Source organism: Catharus ustulatus, chromosome 2 (assembly GCF_009819885.2).
Source record: "Catharus ustulatus isolate bCatUst1 chromosome 2, bCatUst1.pri.v2, whole genome shotgun sequence".
Lineage (NCBI taxonomy): Eukaryota > Metazoa > Chordata > Aves > Passeriformes > Turdidae > Catharus > Catharus ustulatus.
Window position 1 is genome coordinate 54,900,119 of NC_046222.1, and position 24,761 is coordinate 54,924,879.

At 38.3% G+C, this 24,761-nt stretch overlaps 1 protein-coding gene across 14 annotated transcripts in view; it reads left to right on the forward strand.

Moving 5' to 3' along the window:
- The window catches only part of NBEA (neurobeachin), a 471,232-nt gene extending 467,697 nt beyond the window's left edge, over positions 1–3,535 (forward strand). For all 14 annotated transcript variants that reach the window (XM_033085485.1, XM_033085506.1, XM_033085530.1 and 11 more), the window contains 3 exons: positions 183–379; positions 1,104–1,255; positions 1,746–3,535. In XM_033085485.1, the coding sequence (XP_032941376.1) occupies positions 183–379; positions 1,104–1,255; positions 1,746–1,836 (440 nt within the window). In that variant the 3' untranslated portion in view covers positions 1,837–3,535. The remainder of the gene's footprint in view (positions 1–182; positions 380–1,103; positions 1,256–1,745) is intronic.
- The last annotated feature ends 21,226 nt before the right edge of the window (positions 3,536–24,761 follow it).

The window sequence follows — 24,761 nt, forward strand, 5'->3', positions numbered from 1 at the left end:
TATACTAGCTCTTGCATTTCCTTTTCTGTTGTGTATTTTAAATTCTTAAAGTAAACATTATAGCTTCTTATATCTATGCAGCACTAATGTGATACAAATGTATATTATTCATCATTTTTGTGCACAGACTATATCTTTTGTATAAACAGCAAATGTAATATATATTATGTTTTCCTATACAGAGGGTCCTTGCCTAGTACACACAATTACTGGAGACTTGCTGAGAGCCCTGGAAGGAACAGAAAACTGCCTGTACCCTCGACTAATCTCAGTATCTAGTGAAGGTCACTGCATCATCTACTATGAACGAGGACGGTTCAGCAATTTCAGCATTAATGGCAAACTCTTAGCTCAGATGGAAATCAATGATTCAACCAGGGTAAATCTAAATGCAAACAAACATTTATTGTGTGTTGCCTTTATTTATTAAATAAACTCAATTTATTTGCCAGATGTTTTAGAGGAAATCATATATATAAAATTTCTGCTTTGATTAAGCGATTCAAACACATACCCATCCTTTCATCACCGTCTCCCACTATGAAAATGCACTTAAGCTTTTCCAGAATAAATAAGAACAAATAGTTCATGAGCCCACAGTGTTCCCAGAATTTTTATTTGAAGTTAAATTTCAGTGGGAAATATGTCTTTGAAACAAAATGCTCTGAAAAGTCCTCATTCTTCATTTATTACCCAAGACATGAATTCATGCCTTCAGGGCTCTGCTCTGACACTAGCGCTTGAAGCAGCATTAGGAATGCAGATCGCTGCTCTGCTTTAGGTGGTAGTGGTAGCACTGAGTATTGCAGAACAAATCATGGTATGTAGAAATGTGCTGAACTCAAATATTGGCAGATTCAGTCAAGGAGATTTTTTGTTATCTATCATGTTTAATGCCACACAATTGTTTTTAAAATTTGATGATACAAAATTTGTTGGTTTATTTTTGGATTAGGGAGAAAGATGAGAGGAAGCATTTTGCTTCAAATTTAAAGTGGGCAGAACATAAGAAATGCTTTAAAGTCAATTCAAGTTTTAAAATATTGATCCATTTCCATAAAGGCTAACTGTGTGCTTGGGATTTTTTTTTTTTTCTCCTGAAGGCCATCCTCCTGAGCAGTGATGGGCAGAACCTGGTGACAGGAGGAGACAATGGTGTAGTGGAAGTGTGGCAGGCCTGTGACTTCAAGCAGCTCTATATTTACCCTGGCTGTGATGCTGGCATAAGAGCTATGGATCTGTCTCATGATCAGAGGTGAATTTGTCATTCATATTTTTATGTAAATACTAAAATTCCAGAAAGAATACATCTCCATGAACTTTGAGTTCATGGTATGGACTTGTTATTAGATGTGTAAGAAACAATCACTCCAGTTGTTCTGCTGTTAATTTATCTGATTCAACACTTACTCTGATGCTTGAGTCTCATAATGCAAGCACTTAACATCACAGTGAGGTCTCATTTCATTGAAGTTAGTAAGCCAGACACTCAGCTAGCAAAATGTGACTAAAATTGCATTAACTTAAGAACAAAGGAATAGTCAGATTGGATCAGATAGCGCCTATTAAATGCCTTAAAACCAATTGCAAAAGTTTGAGATATGTTTCTGCTTTTCAGACAAGCTTAAGAACTTCAGACAGTGTTGTAAAAAGTGCCTTGTACTTTTAGTTTTTTTCTGTCAATGAAAAACCATAGCTCGAGAAGGCAAAAGAGAATTAACATCAGCCTCTGATATCTCTTTCAGAACTCTGATAACTGGCATGGCTTCTGGCAGCATCGTAGCTTTTAATATAGATTTTAACCGGTGGCATTATGAACATCAGAACAGATACTGAAGCGCAGTGAAGAACTGAAAGCCCAGGTAAAGCTGAGAGCACAAGTGCTGCAAAGAAAGGTGTAGTCTCTGGTGGAAAACCACGTCTGCATTGACCTCCGTTGTACATTCCATTACACCCAGCAATAGCTGTACATTGTAGTCAGCAACCATTTTACTTTGTGTGTTTTTTCACAACTGAACACCAGCTGCTGAAAAGCAAGCTTGTATCATGTAAATTATATGAATTAGGAAATGTTTTGGTAATTATTTCATATATCTTTGTTTATTGAGAAAAGGTAGTAGGATGCGCCACAAGAGACTTTTGAAAATTCTGGGGAACCTTGTGTCCAGTTATTTCAATGTTTAGGCTTTGAACCTAACATGCATCCCATCTCCAGCCTCTTTTCAAGCTGAGATTAAAAAAAATATGTTTGATACTTTGTACATCAGATGCACATCTTAACTTTAAAGGGATACTTTTGTAAAAGTAAAACCTTGTATAAAGAACAAAACTGTTTCTTAATTTTATTGTGGAGTTACAACTTGCATGTACTTTAAACCTGATGTCTTGAAGGAACAGGTGCATTCACACAAATCAGACTGGAGATCTGCCTAAGGGTACAGCTTGTGTTAAAGGGTTGAATTTGGGAGCAAACAGTAATTCTGACATTTTCACCAACACATTTTTCACTTTTTGAATCTAAAGTTTACCCCTCTTAAGTGGAGTTCTGCTCACGAAGCATTTGGATAAAAAGCCATCATTTGCCATATTTATACTTTATACAATAGAAATTAATTTCCTCCCTTTAAAATTTAAAGACTAGACAGAAAGGGAGCAAAGAGGGAAGTTCAGTTTAATGCTTTGTAATGCTTAATGATTCCCAATACAGACAAAGTGCTATACTTCTGGAATATTAACATTTGGCATATAAATCATGGGCAAGAGAGCCCCCACTGTTTTTTTCCCCCCTTATTTGTAATCTGAGGAGCTTGGTTTATTTGACAGCCTTAGCTTCATTTCAAAGGTGACTGAGGTTGTTTTTTTCAGTTCTTCTGAAAATCTCACCTGAAGCCACTCAGACTAAGGCACTTCATCTTTTACAATTCTGTAATGATAACTATCAGAATAATTTTCTGCACATTGTACTGATCAAATTACCACCCAGGGGTATATACACTTTAATTCATGTTTCTTCTTTGTATATTTGGTGACTGTATTGTCATAGATGTACATATTGTGTCGGTAGGGCTATGAGGCATGTAACAGGAATGTAATTTTCTCAGAATTTACACTCACTTGCAGTCATTTATTTAAAAAGATAATGGATTCTTTGTATTGGCACTTTGCACCAGGAACATATCATTATTTATTGATGTGATTACTTATTTGTTATCCACCTTGTATTAGTAAGTTTAGCCCTGAATTTCCTTCTTCATTGTTGTTTGTATTTATAAGGTTTGGAAATCATGGGGATCAGCGTAATGATTAAGTTATTCATCACCTGTCTGTAAGCAATATCTTGAGTTTGTAGCTTAGAATTGGGAGACTATTGAACATCTGGAAGACAAGTTCATTTCATCTTGAGATCATGGTGAAATATTTTGGATATATAAATTCCTTAAGCTATTGTAACCATGTTTTATTGCAAAGATGTAAAATACGCCAGATGTGTGTGAGTTGGAAATCAAAAAGAAAAATAAAATATGCAAAGAATTCAGTGATTGTTTTTCATTCTAATGCAACTTTTTTCAAAGCATTCCCATTATCATTTTGAACAAACAATTATTTTTGAGAAATTCTTCTGTCCTAATTATATGCCAAAAATTATGCACTTCTGAGTGGTTGTTTTTCCTGGGGTCTCAGAAATAAAACCCTACAGATTACAGGGTGACCTCTGCAACTGTTTTGATTGTCATGAGAGAAGCTACTAAAGTTACTTTGTTCAGCAGAAGTAAAAAAGAAAAAAAAAATCAAAGCCTCTAAGGGATATTTAGGATCCTTGTGAGCAGGAAATAATCTTATGTAATAGACCTCATAGGGAGCAGAGATCTGATGACAGAAGTTTTGGATATCTCTCAGTATCTGATAACATGGAATAAATCTTATTTTGGGCCTTGAAAGTTAGATATCTATACTACCTGCACAGCATAACATAACAGGTTGTGTAAGTTACCTTTTGAAAATGCTGAGGACCCTACAAAGATTACAGCAAGTAAGTGGAGATACATGTACATCTATATGTCAGATGTCTAATTTAACGTGGCAATGGTAAACAAAATACTTTCCTAATAATTAGAGAACTCCCAGAATTTTTCTAATTCTTGATAGCTGAATAGCAGCCAACATTTTAATTTGCCCTACTAATTTCCTTTAATTTTAGGAGAATTCTTTAAATAATTATTAAAATAAGCCAATGTTTGAGAACCTTATTAGAATACAGTATATATTTTAGCAGATATCTATTTATGTCAATCAGCTTTTGAAAGTATAACAACCTAACTTGATTGTTTTGAAGCTGTAGGAGATATGAGGAGAGAAGAGAGGATTGGTATGTTAATGGTGTCCTGTGAAACAGTTTATTGATATGTCACAATTTTCATTCCATCATTCCATCATTATACAAGTCACCCATAATGTTGTATTTTATTCAGTAAATTGATTTTAAAATGCATCATTTCAATTAAACAAAAAAAGTGAATAGTGCTATTACTTTAATTAATACTGTTGTTTCCATTAAGTCTCTCAGCATAGTGTTAAATACAATCTAGTCACAAATTGGAAGCTTTTGTGCCCATGCAAACCTTTACATGAGAAATTTGCCATGGGTTACGAGAATAAAAAACACTCTTTCTGTATTGCACTCATAGGTAGGGGTACCCCAGATTAATAAAAATCATAATAACAATAATAATAATAATAATAATAATAATAATAATAATAATAATAATAATAATAATAATAATAATAATAATAATAATAATAATAAATAGTAATAGTAATATTGACAACTGTGCCAAGGTATTTAAATTCCTTTGTTTTATTTGTTGATTTGTGTTAATTACATTAGTGTACACCCATCTATTTCAGGGCCTCTTAAAGTAAACAGACAATATACTCAGATCTCCAGTTTGTCACAAGTCTTTTCCAACACTTCAGCTGCCCATTTCTGTCTCACAGTAAATCTTGCCTTTTTTCTCTCTAGAAATTAGAGCTACTGATCCCAGGGAGTCTCTGAGAGCTGCTTGTGGAACATGAAGCAGCTTTGGCCAAACCAGTTAAATGCAACGAATCTCTCAGCTAAGGGAGATGCAGCTTTAAGGATACAACTGTGCAACTAAAATATGCCTACGATGTAAATAACGCACAGTTTTTGGCTGCCTTTCTGCCAGCTCACCCTAGGTTAAGCACTGGACTACAAGCCATTGCCTTCCAGGAGAAAAGATGCAACAACTGCGAGGTGTATTCCTCATCCAGATCCTACCACTGTTGAGGAGAATGCTGCTTTCTCTGCATGAGCAATAATAAAAGAGAGGTTTCTGCATATTTACCCCACGGAAAGACTAATTAGGCTCAATTTACTGGGAAAGTTTTGGATAAATAATGATTATGTTGATAGAGAACCTTGCAGATTGTGTGTGCAGAGTTAAAATGCTGCCTGTGAGCAGCAGTTGTGGAGAATGCTTTTTATAATGCATGCATCAACCCTGCTGACAAGCAAGCAGGATGAAGCAAGCCTCATGCTCCCAGGGATAAAAGCATTTGAAGCAGACACAAGGAGCAAAGAGCTGACTTATGACAACAGCAAGAGAACCACCTCCTGATACAAGATGTTTAGTACATACTAATATTTCATTTGGATCCTTAAAGCTGGAGTTTATGCTTACAATTTTCAAGGGCTTTACTGTGGACTGGTTTTATTTAGGGTTTGGGAGGTGGTGTGTGTTACTAACAATCTTTAAAAATGCACGGACCAAATCTGGTATTTAAAGCATAAAAAAGTACAGGACATTTATATGTTTGTGCAATACAGTACAGTTTATGGACTCCCTAGCCTAGTGACTAATTTTGCAACATCTACAGTTGCAAAATATCTGAAATTGATAAGAAAAACAAGCCTGGTGGTTGCTTTCTTATAAAGTTTATAAGCTGTGGCCATATAATTAGTTTACATAAGGATTTAAATAGATGAAAATATGCCAAACAGCTGAGTTCAGTTTATGAGTCTGTCCATGGTGAACAACCACATTTTGAATACTGGAAACAACTACATTTTGAGATACTGACATGAAAGTGACTCTTAATTCTTCATCAAGAGAGTACTCAATATTAGTTGGATTTCTTTCATTAAATCATTGTTATTCCTTTTACACATTTGAAAACTCATAAAAACTATCAAGTCTATCTATCTTTCAAAATCATTATTGTTATAGTAAATCTCATGATTTAAATTACAGTAATTTCACGTCTATAAGGCGCACCGGATTATAAGGCGCACCTCCGGGAGTTGGCAAATTTCGCAACTTTGTACATTATATAAGGCGCACCGGACTATAAGGCGCACATTTTTTAGGCAGCGAAGATCCGTGCTGCACACAACAAAGTAACGAATTAGTAACGGAATTGCGTGATTGTGGAGTTTACTGACAGGTGCTCAATTTGCAAACATTTTTCACAGATTGGTGTAGCCTTTAAACGCAACCCCAAGCGTCCTCACCATGCGCGGGCCCCGGCACTCCGGCCCACCCCCAGCTGGCGAGGTGGGGCTTGGGACGGCCACGGCTCACACCTCGGGGTTGCTGCAGTTCAGGGCGGCTCAGGGCCGCCATGGCTCGCGGTGGCTCAGGGCTGCCCATGGTTCAGGGCGGCTCGGAGTCGACCACTCCCTCCCTCCCCGTGCGGCTCCTGCTGGCCGGGGGCTACCTGGTCCCGCCCCCCCTCGCGGCTCGGTTCACGACTCGCACTTCCGGGTTGGCAAATTTCGCAACTTTGTACATTATATAAGGCGCACCAGACTGTAAGGTGCACTTCTGGGTTCGGACCAAAATTTTAGTCAAAAGGGTGCGCCTTATAGTCATGAAATTACTGTAATCCATAAATTACTTGTAAACTACTATTTTCCATAGGATAACGTCACAATGAAGACTGTCCTGACTAGATTCATTCTTCCTTTTACTATATTGCACAGGATTTTGTAGTTTTAATCAGGTTTTGGTTTTTTTTAAGGCAAAAATCAATAACTCAAAAGATATGCCATCCATACCCTTTAAACTCTTGAGGTAAATTACAGAATACACTGCCTTGAGACATTTTACATTAGCTGAAAATTTAACCTAAAGTAGACAGAAGTAGTCCCTATTATTTAATTCATATTTTTTATGGAGAGATAAGTGACACATATAGTATTTTCATTGGGAACTTTTAGAATAATATAGTTCCACCTTTAAAGTCCCTCAGGTAATTTATTTGCCTTGTGTAACATTCCAAGCTAGAGGAATTTCTACAAAGAGTCCTCAGCTAATTTCAGAGGACCAAAATGCCACCAACCAGTGGGCAGAATGGACTCAGTTTGTCCTGGAGTTGAACCACTTATGTCTTTCTCTGGCCTGGAAAATGTGAAAAGGGTGTTCCTTGTGCACTGGATGCTTACTGAGGCTGCCAGGGACAGGACAGGGACAACACCAACAGTCCACCTAAACCTTCATTTGCAGCTGGACTTCATGGGACTAAGGTATTTATGTGTGTTCTGGTACAGGCTGGCATTTCAACCATGCATTGCAATAAATGATACAAAACAGCTTTCATGGATTTCCAGGCAGGTAGCTAGCCTAGATCTTTTATAAGACTCACAGAAAGGTACATAGTGGTGACTGGAAAATATATTATTTATGAGAAAAACAGGAAGATATAAAAGGCAATCATATAAATGTCACAACAGATGAATGTGCAGCAACATTTTAGACAGAAGAATTTTTATTCCAAAAAACCAGAATCTATCTTTCAGTTTAATGAGTATCCTAAGTGCCAGTGATGATGTATAGTGACTGCAGATCTTTTGCATATGTTCTAGTCTTGTCCAGAGTGACACACAGTTTGCAACAGATGATAATTATGTATGCATACAAAAAATGCATACAATCCTTTTGCAGTCTAGAATAACTCATTTGCAAGACTGGTTTAGGAGGCACTGTGGTCACTCTTGTCTAACACTCTCTTCTCAGTGAACTTTAGAATACTTCACCTTAAATTTTTCAGTCTAATATTGATCTCAATGCCTTTTGACATTTGGACAGAGGAGATTTTATGAAAAGCTTGGATTTTGAAATGCATCTCATACAATCTTAAATAATGAGTTCAACATAATGTGGTAATAGGCATAGTAAGTATTATTTTCTGTTATAAAGTTAATCTTCTCTAAACATGGAAAAACATTGTAAAAGAAAAAGTAACTTTTACATGTAAAATAATTTCTGAGAAGACTCTGGAACTTAAGGGGGATTTTATACAAATGAAATGTATAGACATGTTGTCTATATGTAGACAATATTGTCTTTATGTATAGACAACAGCTAAATAAGGTTTAGAACAGCAACAGAAAAAAATTCCAGGTTTCATTAGGAAAAATCCCTGGTAACGCTAGATGTGCCTACAGGGCATAAGCTGAGCAGCAACTGGGTCATATGAAACAGAAAACAAACATGGAGAACACAGCAAGGTGCTTCAACAATCCTATTTCCTCATGGGATAATAAGAATGGAGAACTCATCCCTTGGCATGGCCTTCCAAGCTTTGGTAAAAGCACTGCATTGTCCTCTTCTCAAAGGAGAGGCATCAAGTTGGCCTGAAGAAATCACACAAATCACTGCTGTTCAACATCCTGTTCCCTGAAGTAGGAATATCCAGATGAAAGAAATTGGGAGCAGCAGCACCACCATCATCTGAGTAACACAAGTGCCCCCAGCTTCCTAACAAGTAAAGCCATGTTGCTGACAAGCACCCTATTAGCTCTGTCTTTCAAAGCCTTATCTAGGGAGACTGCTGTGAAATCAGGGAAGAAAATAAGAATTCAGCTGTCATAACAGCCTGAGTGAATCACCTGACTGAACTCTCTATCTTCAGTCACTGTAACTGTGAAGTGGATCTGGAGAGTCGACCTTCATGCCGGTTCCAGGTGATAAGTAGAAAGTGACACTTGGTAATGTTAGGCTAAATGCTTCTCAGAAAGCCCATATCTGAATTAAGGAAAGACCAGATGGCATTCCTTGATTTCACAAACAAGTTCACTTTTCCTTATCTATCCACTACACTAAAAATCAATGTGTAACTGAGAATGTGAAGGCTAAAGGGACTCAAGACACTTATTACACAAAGACACAAGCTCAGTGCTATTTATGGTAGAAAATTGCACTTGCTTACAAGACAGTCGTAAGAAAATATTTAATGAAAATCTAAAATTGTTTCATATGTTTCAAAAAATTATCGTCACACAGACCTTATGCTAAAGAAGACTGACAGGTATTTAGATATAAAAGAAAGACATTTTGAATGTATTTTACCACAACTAAATCTAGTTTACCATTCTACACTGGCTTATAAGCCTGGTTAAATTCCGGAGGACACACTTCATGGCAACATTTATCTGTATATCACACTTGACAATTAATCATAGTTCTCTCTGTGTCTTCCAGCAGAGAAGAGGACTAGGCTGAAGTCTGAATTTCTAATAAAAGTCTAGTGTGACCCCCTGAATTAAATCATATAATCATTAGCATTTGAAGTGCACCATCTTGTAAAAACCACCTCCAGTAGACTGAAACTCAAAGCTTGCTGGTTCCTGTCCAGTGTGTCCCCAAGTGAACTGAATCTCACTGAGGTGAGTTTGTGTTTTTGAGCTGCTTACCAATGCACAGGTAAGTTTCAAGTCCATAGGCAGAGACCTGCTTTGCATGGAAAGGCACCCTCTAAATCCAGGATATTTTTCACCCAGTGCTTCTGTTGTCCAAGATCAGATACTCAAATCTGTACAGGCCACCAAAGGGTACCTTTATTGCAAATGGAAATATGTAAACAGGCACTTGTGGAAATGGAGCCATTCAAGCTACTGAGATACCTTCTCTGTCTAAGATGCCTAATGAGAGAAATCTTTCTGTGGTAATACATACTTATTTCTCTCCACCTGTAGCAAATACAGCCTGGGGTGACTGGCTCAGAAGGAAATACCTCATCTCTATAGAGGTTAATGCATTATAAACCAGTGTTGTTCATCCAGTCCCTCCTTTCCATTTGATCCTGACAAATTTGGACTCTCTCTGCCCTGCAGGTACAGCTTCTCCCACCTGTTAGGTAAAGTGAATCAGGAAGTAGGAAGAGATACCTTCTCCCCGTTTTTTGTACCCCACTGTCTTCATTCTTGATTAGATGTGTTCTTTGGATGTATTAAAGCTTAGTCACTCTGTCCAACCATCACCTCTCAGAGTTGTGTTACAGCTATCCCCAGAATAATGTTGAAGGGGATAATGTGTAAAAAGGAGGAAAGTGAAAAAGAGGAGGAATATAAGGACCTCAGGAGAGGGAGAAGCTACAAAATCTGGCATGTTCTGCTGAGAACAGGCTGTCCTGGGGAACCAACCTAAGGCACTGGTTGTGTACAAAGTAATACTTTCAGGAAGCATCTACTTCAAGTCAGGTAAATACAGGGAGAGGGGGATTTCTGGTTGGATCTTGGCAATGATAGTTTCAGCATGATTTTCTGTCTCCTGTGTTCCTAAGTTCCTGTAACCATGATTTCTCTTTGTACATTGTAAATGAATAAATGGATTTGCATTTTACTGTATGATGATTTGAATCAAAGTTGATTTCATACAACGTGCTTGCAACAAAGAATCCCTTACATGGGATACAGCAAATTCAAGCCACAAGAGGAGTGCGAATAAGTGCTAAATTCACCAAAATCCTGTTGAAGGTATTCAAAGAGTTCAGCAGCCTGCTGTAAAAGGTGAGCAAGCAATGATTAGAGAAGGTGAAGATAAGGTAAATAAGTGGCTCCTAGATACCAGTAATAGTCAGAAAAATTCCCTGGTGTTTGAGGACCAAGCTTGGATGTGTCCTTAGCTCATGCAATTTCTGATAATTCAAAACTAAGTGAAGGTCTTAACACACTGGGGAGTTCAGGGGCCACAGCAGAGGCTGCAACCAGACCTATGATCTGGGCAGAGGAAGGGAAAAGTGGAAAAGAGAGAAGCCTCAGTATGTTCCAACAGGTCTCTCATCTAAGGACAGGATGCTTATCAAAGGACAAAAAGGAAAATACAACATCATGCCCTAATGAGAATTCTGAAAATACCATATATTTTCTGTATTTTGTAACTGCCTTTTAAGCTCAATTGGCTAACAAATCATACAGCTTTTGCATTATCCCAGTTTCTGTTCCTTAGCCATGGAGCACAGATGCAGCAAAGAGTTAGAGTGAAAGCAGAATTAATTTGCTAAATAATTTAACTAAGCAGGGTGAGCTAAGTAGGTTCACACAAAATGAAATTCATTATGGCAAGTGGGCCTTACAGATCGCACAAACACCTGCCTGAAATACCTGAGAAACTCCACAGAGGAAATTTCAAAATCGCCCATGATGCTGTAAAAATTGTCTTGTGTAAACTGTTGTACATTTTATTTTTTAGATTATGTTTATTTTATTGTTGGGGGGAAGAAAACTGGTTATTAAAAACATTTTATTTCAGTCCAATGTTTTTTGTAATTTTACATTGTCAACAGATGGGGGATATATTCCAAACACATAATGGCTTTATCACTTTTCAAATGCAACTGCTGCCAAATCTCTAACATTAGAGTAGGCTCTCAGCTGCAGCATTGTGAACAATAGAATAATTATATTGAGATTCACAAATGTTTAGAACATTTTAAATGGGAAAAAAATTATTCACAATTAGTATATTTGCATTGGGGTGTAGGTCTTGTCTGGTAATAATTCAACCAGCATTGTCATCAAAGTAGAATGGTTTGGTGATAATATTCATTAGGCAGAATGAGCTTCAAAAATGGCTGTTGACATTTGTTCTTAGTTAAGTCTGATACAGAACTGTGTAAAAGACCAAACACAATATATCACAATTTCTAACGTTGGTTTGAATTACACTACTGACATTTTATTATATATATTGTGTTGACCAGCTTTAAAAAATTTATGTAGTGTTTGTTTTGGAATGGAGGTAATTTCTGTGGCTATGGATTAGTAGTGCAGCTTGGCTTTTTCCCACTCTCTGTTACCCCAGGCTATAGCAAGGGAATAATTTTTGTTTGATATTGCCAACTTGGAATTTATAGGTGCACAGCTCAAACCACCAGTTGCCAGAGGCACTCATAAACCCTTCTTCCTAGCACAAACTATCAATATATAACCTGATCAGGAGTGTGCACTGAAAGTAATGGCTCTTTGTTTCCTTCCAGCTGCAAAGTGCCATTGCTGGCCATGCAGGATTTGGGTAAGAGGAAAGCAGTGATAGTTACTGTTCTGTGACAGATGCCTCAGCGATTTCAACCTCTCATATTCAATGCAATGAAATAACCTTACTTGGAGCTGTTCTACAGAGAATATCAGGCCAAAACTTGCATTTGGTCTGAGACCAGAAGGATTCGGTAGTCAGTGTCTAACATGGAACTGTGAAGCAGAGGAGAGGTGAGTGTGAAGTCCTTCTCCTCTCCTTCCCCCTCTGTTCAATCCAGACATTTCTGGCAAAGTGGAATTCCTTCTACAAATCATCAATTTTCAGAAATCTGACAAGTCTGGAAGAAACATCTTTTCATATAGCAATTTTATCAGAGAAAGGAAGACCAGAGCTGTGTCTGTGAGGTGCTGATCTGAGATGTGAGGGAGTCCTTAATCCAGAGCATTTTTTAACTGTCAAGAGCAGTTTGAGGAAGACTGAGCAGGATCTGATGCTGGGGTGGGTACTGCACAGTCTCAGGCATGGAAAGAGTTCACCCTTCGTCAAGAATGTTCAAAAGAGGATTTTGTTTCATTCCAGTGGTAACAATAAGCCTCTCCTAAACCACAGGAGTTATTACCAAAAAAAAAAATAAAATTGAAGTATCGGTCATTTATTCATATCTGTCATGGGAAGACCTTTGCAATATCAATGAAAGCTCAAGTAGGCTACAAAATTTATGCTGTATGGAGAGGAGGTTTTTAATAAAGGCATAAAAGTAGAATGGATGCTAAGCATGACGAACATCTGCACAAGAACAAAGCAGTGAAAACCATCTTCACCTGCCCACGCCTACAAATGTTGTGTGTGCCCTTCCTGCCACAGAAACAGGACACTATAGGCTCAGCTTTCACCATGTCTAAAGATTTAGCCAGAAATGTGGAAGAGTTGAAAAATGCTTCAGGTTGTATAATGCAGGAGTTCATAAAGCCAGTGGGAGAGTTTGAAAATTATTTAGATTTATGAGCTGATGGAAATTGCTTAGACATCCACACGGTCAGAATCTCTTCCATGAAGTCAAACTGCTTAAAGATCAAAGTATTTGTATCAACATTATCAGCAGGCATTGAAAAAAAAAAAAAAAAAAGAAAAAAGACTCCATGACATACAACCATACAACAGATGGTCCTTTGTCTGCCCTCAAACTGTGAAGAGTTAGCAACTTTCAGTGCTATTGGGCAGGGCACACACAACACACTTGTATTATGGTCCTGGGGAAAGGACAAACAAGCATTTGGGTGGAACACCAAAAATGGGAAGAATTGCACACACCTTTGTTGACTTTTGTTCTTCATATTTATAATCTGCATGCTGCACATACCATTGTATGTAGAAGCTCTGAACATTGGGAAGTTTGCACATTTCCAGCAGCAGTGGTGCTTGACAGGTATGACTAAACTAATGCATAAAATGAAATAAGCTACTGATATGCCTACATATGATGTTCTACATCAGGTAATGAGGCTCCCACAAGTTAGAATATCGGGAATGACTCTCTGTAACTTCATGACTGTGACTTCAAGATGTGATCTCCATTGTGGTTGTTTATTCTTTCATGTTTTGACCTGGTGGTTCATGAAATAAGGATAAATCTGAGGGGATATTAGCAATCCTTATTAAATCCTGTACCAATCTATATTTATTATGAACCCATTTCTCTCTCTTTGTTTTTTTTTTTTTTTCTTTATAATGGAGGGTTTCAACTTCTGGAAGTTATTTCCTATACAAGGTTTGCCTTGTAACAAACCCAAAAACTGTTATTCTGAAATGTTGTGTGGAGAACTAAGATTGCTCACAACAGGTAAACATTGCTGCTACCATCCATAGGCAATGGTGCTCCAGTGATTCCAGTGGAAAGATGAATGCCACTCTTATCCTGAGAAAACCACTCTCAAACACTTCTGTCCCAGAAAGACTAATCCTGCACAAGGCTGCAGCCATCTACTTGTAAGCCTCTCTCATTAAATTCTTTCCCTTAACTATTTCTCAACTCACTCTCAACACACTCCCACTCCTTTATTCTACAGGGCAACCTAATATGAGCAAGATGCTCAGTATGTCTGCGCTGAGGCAGCACTAAAGTGAAAGCTACAGTGAGCTCAGCTGAAAGCAGGGAGAGAAAATAAGGTTTTTTTTAAAAAGTGTTCAGCAAAAAAAATCTCCTCCAGGACACTCATCACCTGTAAAAGATCTCCAGATGGAGAGAGAACCCCCTTCTCCTCTTATGAAAAGACTGGCTAGCAGAGAATGCAGCTTTACCATAGTAAAAACCTGCAAATTCCCTCTGACCATGGACATTATGTGGTTACACAGGACTCTGCTTGCAAGGTCAAGAACCACATATTTTTCTTCTGAATGATAATGTACATTGCAATGTGTCTTTCAGGATTTTTTCCTAAGTCCCTTCCCAGATATGATGGGAATGGACTTTCCTGCCATGCACCCACTGAGGTCATGGCCAGTTTCGTTGCTCCCAGAGAAAGGTAATGGGGAGCTGTTCCCAAAGCCCAAAGACAGCTCTGAACACAGAAGAAACATTTTGAAGTACAATCTGAAGTAGTACCCTATAATATAGATTTAATGGAAGAAATATTCTCTAGATCTGAACAGTTTTATCTCAGAGTCCCTGGAGATGAACTTTAACTCGTGTTTTTTTACACAGGTGTCCTTTCAAATTACAGAGAAGGAAAAGCCATTCCATTTTCCTTTGTGCTCACTCAGCTTTCAGTCTGGGGAAGACATGGGACAGCCTTACCCAAAACAGCCTATTTTCAGCTGGCTCAGACATGATTATATGGGCTGCAGCAACATTTATGATTTCTATTCACACACTCCCTACAAGAATCATCCTTCACATTACTGTGTCACTTTTCTACACTGACAGTACTTTGCAGTACAGGGGCACCTTCAACATAAGAGCTGTAAAGTATTCTACAATACCAGCTTGCTTATGAATTAATTCTTTCTTGCACTGGCAAGCAATTCCTGTAGTGAATTAAATACCCCTTCCAAGACCCTAAATAAATTCATGAGACTGCAGAAATCATCTCGAAAGATATGTGGGATCCCTTGTCTCCCCAGCCCTCTTCCTCCCGTCACAGATGTATGCAGTGTTGATTATTGCCTGTATTAAGACAAATTATATTTAGAAGACCTGAAGCTATACACATTTTTAAAGCAGACTGGCTCTATGTCACTGTGTGAAGAAACTGTTCTATGCAGGAAGTAGTTCACAGTTATTGCTTTTATTTGTTTTTATATTTTTTTTAAAAAAGCTTCCCTGTAAAACTTGGGATGCAATAGAAATGAAGGAAACAAAGGATTTTTCAAATGGTGAAACCAGTCAGAACCCTGATTAATAGGAAAAATCCCAGCAGAATTGAATTCTTTGATTCTCACATTTCTCTATTAAGAGAGACTTCCCAGGAAGCTCATTCTCACATCAGCAGTGTACCTGATATCCAGGGAGTAAATGAGCAGGAACTCACCGCAGTGCCAGACTTCTATCAGCCATTAGAGCAGCAAAGATTTACAGCATGAGGGTGTGTAATAAACCACACTTATGGTGATAAATCAATTCTCAGAAGAGAGAGAAGAATGTGCTCCTCTGGGCTGGTGTGGTTAATGCACAGGAGTGGACACCAAAAAAAAGAGAGCCTACCAAAAAAAAGAGAGCCTTGTGCAAAATGTAGACGATGATGCTGTGTGAGCTCTGCCAATTCATAAAGCATTTTCATGCCTGTGAAGGCCTCTGGCATTCTTAGGTAGAAGGTGCTGAAAAAGCACAGTTTTGCAATCATTTTATAAATAGGCAAAAATGTTTAAAAGGCATTTCAGTATTTTACAGGACTGGAACATGGCTGGTGAGAAATATACATTTCTTGGGGGGAAGCATAACAATTATGTTTTAATGCAGAGTGGTCTAAAGGTGAAAAGAGCACAATGTGACTCCTTTCAAGTTATGTGATAAGCTGGAACCACACATCTGCAAGAGACTTAACAGGAATAAAGTAAGCATCCTGATAGCAGATCTTAATCAACTATCATGGACTCACCAGCACATTCCACCCTCTTTAAAAAGGGAGGAGAAGAATTAACCTTAAATAGGACCAGCATTTCAGGCCCATATTAGAGAAACTTTACAGCAAGCTGAAAAATGAGTTTTTCTCACTGATGAAAATGCTAATCTCATTTACCAGACATACAAGAGACAAATCTGAATAGTGGGAAATATCTGCTTAATCTCTTCAAAAGTCTGCTTTTAGCAGAAAATCAGTCAAGAAACAGAAGGTGAATGGAAGGGTGTGCTGTGACCTATTTGTCCTTGGGAATAGGCAATGGGAAAAGAAGCAGAAGGTGGTCAGGTGCGACTCAGTTTACACAACCCAAATCCCACATCCAAAGCAGTGCTAATTGTCCTCAGTTCCCTTTACTGACAAAGGAGATAGAAAGAGTTTCAAGAACACAATTCCTCTTGTTCTAAGGCAAACACTTAAAATAGATATCTCCTGGTTTAAAATGCTTGTTTCTCTCTTCTGTCTGTAGAGAGAATTCAGTCATTAACTCAATAAGTAGAAACATTTTAAGATGGTAAGAAGAATCTCATCCTGAAATTCATACCAGGATGAATTTTCTCTTCCAGATGTCCTGCCTCAATAGTATCTGTCTCAATGCTGTGGTAATTCTTTACAGAAATGAAGCTGTTAGGAATAACCTCATCTATCTAAAGAAAGGACATTTGAGAATGATGCTTTGACCTCAGAATAGTTTTATACATTTCCATGTATTATTATTTCCATGTTCCTGTTCCAAGCATAAGCCAAAATTGATTGTGAAAATAGTCTTTTGCTTTTCTGCACCCAGCTGTTCACACACCTGTGTGAAAGCCTCTGCTTTACATCTGAATTCTAAGTGCAAATGAAACCCTAAGGGATCTGAAATTTGGAAGTGGCTGTTGTAAAAACTACTTCCCTGAGAAAACTGCAAAGCTCCTTGCAATGTTAGTTATGAAACAATGCCTGCTTAACAGTGAAATTAGCAAAACTTTCTGGTATTTTGGCAAACTCTAAAATTTCAGATTCAAAAATGGGACTGAGTATACACTAACAAGCAAGTCATTGGCTGGGACTGGAAAGCATATTGCTTCCTGCTGTTGATAAAATGCAGCACCACCTTAGGAGAAGGATTGCATGAGCTAAACATTTTTACAAGAGATAGCAAGACAGGCCCATGGAGCTTAGTGACATTAAATGCTCACATAATATAAATATTTAACAACCTCTGCTTCCGAGAAAATTCAGTCCACATGAAACATAAATTAGGATAGTGTATCAAGAGCCTATTCCAGTATTAGCATTAATGAGATCTAAACTGCCCAGCCAAAGCCAAAATAACAAAATAGTTGCTAGAAAACAGCAGCTAATCTATCTGCCATGCTGTCTTCAGCTGTCTTATGAAGGTCTGAGTCCAAGCTGTAGTCAGTGATACTTACCCTAAAGTCAGAGAAGATTAGTAAGTCAGGTGTCCTAGTCCACAGTACTGGGTTGAAAGATAAAGTGGAATTCATTTAATCTGTTAATCAGGATTCTAACATTCAAATGCCCTATCCTGAAGCTTTTTCTAACTGACATTGCATTGAATGATAAAGTTAATATCAGTTGACGGTTTGCCAGAAGCCATTAATATAAACTCTCAGTTTTGTTTCAGGGCTTGTTAATTTTGTTGTGGCCTTATAAGAAAAAGAATCCAAGTAAAGAACCACCATGTTCCTTATTCTTCCTTTTCTTTCTTTTAGTAAAATTTTCTCCTCACACTTCTTTTTTTAAAGAAGCAAGAAATGAAACTAGACCTTTATTTATACAATACTCTGCACTGGTCCTGGATTTATTTTTGAATGTTGGTAAACACTCCTTCCACTTTAAATTTATTAAATAGGTACAGCTGAGTAAATGGACAGAGTTAGGCTGTAAGTCATATGTTTTCACTTTTAAATTACTTGTAGAAGAACACAAGGAAAATAAGCAAAGAAGAAAAAGTGTACAGAGAAGAGTTCACTATTTTCAGGATTTAAAAAATAAAATTACACACAAGATTAGATTGCTGCCACATTTTGCTATCACATAGCAGATGCTGTGATCAGCCATGGCTGACTTATTCACACCAGTGGCCTGGGATGCAGACCATGCATCTCACTAAGTAGCTTTTTTATGTCCTTTGGAAGTATTCTGCATCTCATGTTACATCAGTTAGATGGATTTTCACTGTTTGTTGGCCATAACAGGGAGCAGATACACAGAAAACCACTACCAAAATGCAGCTGGAATCCTTCCATAATTAAGTGCTTCTTTTCTCTTAAAAATAAAGAATATCTCCAGTCCTATGCAGCAATCAGCATCTGTAACTATTCAAAGAAGGAATTTGGTAATTCTACTTAATTCTAATATTTGTCTACCAAAACCACGTATTAGACTGTAAGCCAGTTCCTTTGTGAACATGAAATAATTAAGGTACTGTAATGAGCTTAATGGTTTCAAAAAAATCCAAAAACCAAAAAAGCAAAAAAACCCAACCCAACCAAACCCACAACACCCCCCACTGGGCCCCCAAAAAACCCACAACAACAACAACCAAACATAGAGGAATTTTTTTTTGTACTCAAAAGGGGTTTGATACAGTTTTTGTTAAATTATGAAGAGTAAAACAGGCATTATTTTCTTAGTATTGGATTCCCCCATGGATATTTGGAAATATTAAATATATAGTAATCTTTATACATATGCAGTAGAAAAGGAAATTTTTTTAAATATTCAAAAACCAGTATATTGACTTTGTGGAACCTGGAAACTAACAGATGTCTACCTATTCTTGAAAATAACCTATTCTTGAAAAATATGTGCTTTTCTGCTTGAAAGAACCTGCGTGGCCTAATTTACAAAGAATTTTTGCCACCCCTGAAAGAGACTGGAAATAGCTTCTGTATCTTCCCTAAAAGCTGTTGAAGGCACTTGTGGTACAAAATACAGACATAGTTCTTTCCTTAATATATACTCAATGTTATCAAGCCAGACTATTTTATTATTTCTCTTTATTTCATGTCTCAGTGTTGCAGCACTTAGAGTCTCCCTATAATAGGAATTTAATCCACTTTCAACAGAGATTTCCTACAGTATTTACAGTAACCCTTGTTGAATTATTTTCATCCACATTCCACATGAATGCTTTTCCTTTCCTGCTTGTTTGCTCTAGGCAAACACAGGACACAGACTTACACTGTGAGATCCAGTTCTCAATTTTATTTAATGGCTCAAACATATTTTCCACATTACGTTGTTCATTATATCTCAATATTTGGTCATAGATTCAACCACAGATCCAATCACTACATGACAGAAGTGATATAATATATGTGAACCACTTCCAACACATACAGATTAAATGCTGCTAAAAATATTTTTTTTTGCACAGGGAAATTCTTTGAGTAAGCAGATGGGGTGGATCCTTCCCATTACACGTAGCAGAAGTGCAGGATGCTGTCAGGCTTAATATTTTATCATGTACGGTTTCACACCCTCAAGCCTCTGAAATCCCAGTTAGAAGACTGGCAGCACAGCTCTCAAAACAAATATTGTGCTGTTTCTGATTTGCAAAAGTGAAGTCTCTACCATTCTAGGAGTAAGAGGTGGTAATTCCACACTTTGTAACAGGGATGAGAAGGAAACTGCAGGCTGAATTCACAGGGGAGCTGCTCTGTGATCCTGCAAACTCCCAAAAGAGAAGGGATGCCAGACAAGAGCAATATTCATTGAGCAACAAAGCTGGTGAAGAGTCTAGAGCTCCTATGATGAGCAGCTGAGGAAGCTGGGGTTGTTTAGCCTGGAAAAAAGGAAGTTCGGGGGGACCTTGAGTACCCAGGTTTTACTTGAATCTGTAACTGGAGACACGTAGAGATTATTTCAATATGAGACATCCTATGACAACCAGAGTAAATGCCTAAAATGGAACCAGCTTATTTGGAAGCCATGGAAAATTAAATACATTTTATAGACAAAAATTTATAAATTTTAGTAGCAGAACTGGAGAGACAAACTATGCCCAGACAACCAGTGAGAAGCTCGGAGGACATGACAAAGGAAATTAAGGGAAGCGATGGGAGAGCTACAGCTTGTGGACATGACCTTCCCATGATGTTTAGACCACACAAACCAACATGCAAGTCCCATGTGTGCACATTTCTTTGCTTGGTTCTCAGGACAGCTCAAACCTCACACTGCACCTGAAGAGGTGCTTGACTTCTACCTACAGCAATGAGAGGGCCTTCAGGGGGTCCACCCCACAGATATTTCTTGTGACCATATCGACAAGAATGGTACTGAAAGAGTTGCCCTGGTGCATTTCTCAGTGCTGCTCTCTGCAGCTGACACCTGAGGTCAAGCTGGATCTCCTCAGCCATTGCAGCAGCCGTGTCAGCCTTGAGCTTCAGGTCAGCTCTGGCTCCAAAGTTTGCAGGAGCCCACAGAGCTGAGGCTGTGAATTGCTCCTCTGTGTGGCTTCTGCAAGGTGTCATACACAGATTTCACTTTCTTCTGCTACACCTACACCAAAGCTGCTCTTTGAATATTACCTATCACACCCTTTTTTAACCCATGTCTCAGGCTCCAACAACTGTCAGCTATCATTTCGTCCTTCATTTCACATTATCAATTTACTTTTGATTGTTAATCACAGCAAAAGGTCACACAGAATTGAACATTGCTGGTCTAAAAAGTAGGTGGAAAATACTGAAAAACCCACTGATGAAACTTTCCAGCTCTGTCATTTTCTGCATAGGAAATATCCCTGTGTTGAACTAAGATTTTGCTGAAGTCAAATCATTGTTCAGCTAGTGAATACTGTTTTTTATTTATAGCACCTAAAGACTTTCTGGGCAACAGCCTGGGGCAATTTTTCAGTAGCTCTTCTTGGGAGAAAAATGTCAAGGTCCTTGAAATTCAGAGTCCTGCATTAGAGTGTACATCCACACTTAGTACTGAACAGCATAGTAAACAACTGAATGAATAGACCAGTAAACAGAATTAATTTTTAGCCACTTTTACAAGAAAGCACTTTGAAGTTGCAAACATTGGTCTTCCCAATTTTAAATTTGACTCCAAGATTAGTTATGTGAATTGAGAAAGTAAACAGGTTGGTTTTATAAAGATCAATAAAAACTCAAATTTGCTATCTCTGTTTTACGTTAAGAAAATATTGCAAGTGAAAAAGAGTGAAAATATCAACTCCATATTCTAAAATTTCATCTCTCCATTCAATTTCTCCATGTTTTGCCCTGCATTAATTAAAACACTAGCAATCATATTTTTTTCCTTGTTATACTTCAGCTATTTTGCAACCTGGATAAACATAGACATCAGGGACTTGAAAAGAGTGAGTTACAGGGAAAGGATAATCACACTTTATCCAAGTTATAGAACTCATTTGAAGAGCAGCAGTGAACCATGGAATATATTTATTATCTCTCTTCACATCTCAAGATTTCTTCACACAAGAGATTGTAATAGCACAATAGACAGAGGTGAGCAGATCAAGCAAGGAGAAAAATATGCACTGGGATCAAGAAATTACCTGTTCTTATGCCAAAGGAAAAAGGGATTGCAAGATGTTTCTGTTTTCTACTTTTGTCAATAAGTTTAAAATACAAGATTTATGGTGATCCATTCTGAGATGGAGCTTATCTTGGCAGTGCAGGCAAGGGAAGATTATACCAGACCAGTGACCTGGGGATAGACAGTTTGTCAAGAAGAAAAAAAGAAAATCATAACAGAAAAGGAAAAAACAGTCTTGCAGCCATTGAGAATGTGCTCAAAAGGAAAATGCTGTATACTCCTCTCTGCTGCCCATGATGTGGACATCTCAGGAGGTGCATGGAACAGGACTGAAAATATTTAGTTCTCCATCTCAGCATACACAAAGCTGAGTGCTCAGGTCCTCTGTATTTGAGCAGCCAAACACAAAAGCTGGCAGCTAAGATGGGTGTGGCTCTGTAGAGCACAGAGGCCTTGCAGAGAGCAGTATGATGACAGCAGGTACAAGCCCCCTTCCCACCTTCAGCATTACAAACTGGTGGCCCTCCCCGGGGCCACGTCCTCTCTTCCTCATGATAATGCACCATTTGTAATGAGACTTGTGTCTGTAGTTGTGTGCATTTGCACAGATATGTGTGTTTGGCTCATTCCTAGTTATGCCTATTAGTTCATGGTCATCAAAAATTGATTCCACTAGGGAAATTACACTCATGTGCTTTAGCCTCAGCATTTCAGTATTCAGGAACAACTCTTCAATGATGCACTTTATGTTTCCTACCTTGCTTTTGCTCCAGGGCACCTAGACAAGAAAACAATTGTAATTTGAAAAATGCTTAGTCCATAGTAGCACAGCAGCCAATACCAGTCTGGAAACTGGCAAACCAAACTGGGCAGCCAAAAGGACCAACCATATCCTGAGTGCCTCAATCACAGCAATGCCAGCTGCTTGAGGGAGGTGATTTTTCAGCTCCTTGCTGATTCTCACTTTGAGAACTGTCATTTTGGGAACCACAGCAGAAGAAGGGCATCAGACTATCCAGAGTGTGTCCAGAGGGGTGCCCAAGATGGGGAAAGGCCTTGAGGGCAAGACTTTTGGGGAACAACTGAGGTCATTTGGTTGGTTCAGCTGCGAAGAGAGAAGGCTGAGGGGTGAACACATTGCTGAGCAGTGACCTCACCATAGTCTACACCTTCCTCCAAGGGGGCAGAGGAGAGCGAAGGTGCTGATCTCTTCTCTGTGGTGACCAGAGACAGGACATGAGGAAAGGGAATGAAGGCAGAGGATGTTCAGACTGGACAATGGGAAAAGGTTCTTTGCTGAGAGGGTGGTCAGTCAGTCACTAAGGGCAGATCCCCAAAGAAGTGGTTGCAGCAGCAGAGGTAGTCAAAGGGGTGCCTGGATGATACTTTTAGCTGTATGGTTTAGTCTTCCTGCTAGTGATCAGGAAGTTGGACTCAATGATCCTTATGGGTCCCTTCCAGCTCAAGATATTCTATGATCCTATGAACCCTCCTAAGCCTGCTGTTCTCTGTGCAGAAGTATCTCCAGATAGAACTACTTGGGCTGTACTCATTCTGCCTCTGGTGAAACCTCACAGCCTGTGGCTTTACAGATGTGAAGTTGTGAAACTTCAATGGAAACACCATATGAGAAGGGATTTGTTACCATTAGCAATGGCAGTATTCACTTACATGAAAATGTATGCAACTGTTTTCATTTCTTTCCACACATATTTAGTGTTATTTAAATTAAACTCATGCTACTGATTTCTTCCAGAGGAGCTAATGGAGCAAACATTCTTTGGACCATACTAAATGGAAACATGGCATACGCATTGTTAATGGGCTGTGCAGATTTTGTGAGACAGAAGTGAGGAAATCAGTGCACTGCTATTTCTGACTTAGCTGGATGGATGTTTTTAGCATAATGTTTGCACACTGAAAAGCCAAGTCATACAACTGCAAGGCCTGGCATTCAGAAAGGACAGTGAGAGGTTTGGCTGGGGAACACTGTAATAAACTGAGTGAACAGTGGATGTGTACTACATAGTTTAATGACATCAAACAGTTAACAAAAGAGGTACAATGAGCTTATCCCATGCTTTTCTTTCCTATTCAGCTCTGTTGGAGGTAACTGCCAGATAGTCTCACTGGAATTTCTTTCTAATGAACTAAAATCTTCAGTCATGAAAAAAAAAAGACAATAGCAACAACCACAAGATTAATGCAAAGAGGGGTTGGTCTGGCAAAAGAGAAATCTTCTGCTCATTGTAGCATAGCTCATAGACTAAGATGAGACAGAGAGTCTGAACTGAAACATCAAATACTTGAGATAAAGCTCTTGCAAGTCTGCATGTGGAGATGGTACACTTCAAAAGCAAAGCAGAAATTTGTAGTGGAAACAACCTTTTAAACAGATCAGTCTCCTCCCAGTGAAGTCAATGGCTAAGTATGAGACTATGATGGAAGATGAAGATGCAACATGAATTTAAGTAGGAAAAGCAATTCTATTCTGGGTGAAGAACACAGGTTTTAATACCTCAAAAGGTGGTAAACCCATCTTATCTTTCAACCCTTTATATGAACAAGAACTGCAAAACTGTGGCCTGCCCTTTAACCAGCTTTATAACTGGCAAGTGTTGGATGTCAAGATACCTGACCATGACTGTTATATCAGCTAGTCTTTTGCTGAATTTTCTCCTGGCAATCACATTGCAGATAACTCATTATTTTGCCATCTAAACACTGGCTATTATGATGAATTTATCTCTTCATTAATCTTAGCTTTCGCAGAGACAAGGTCATGGGGTTTTCAACTATCTTGCAGACCAGCTCTGCCTTTACTCTTAGTAGAGTAAATTCTTAC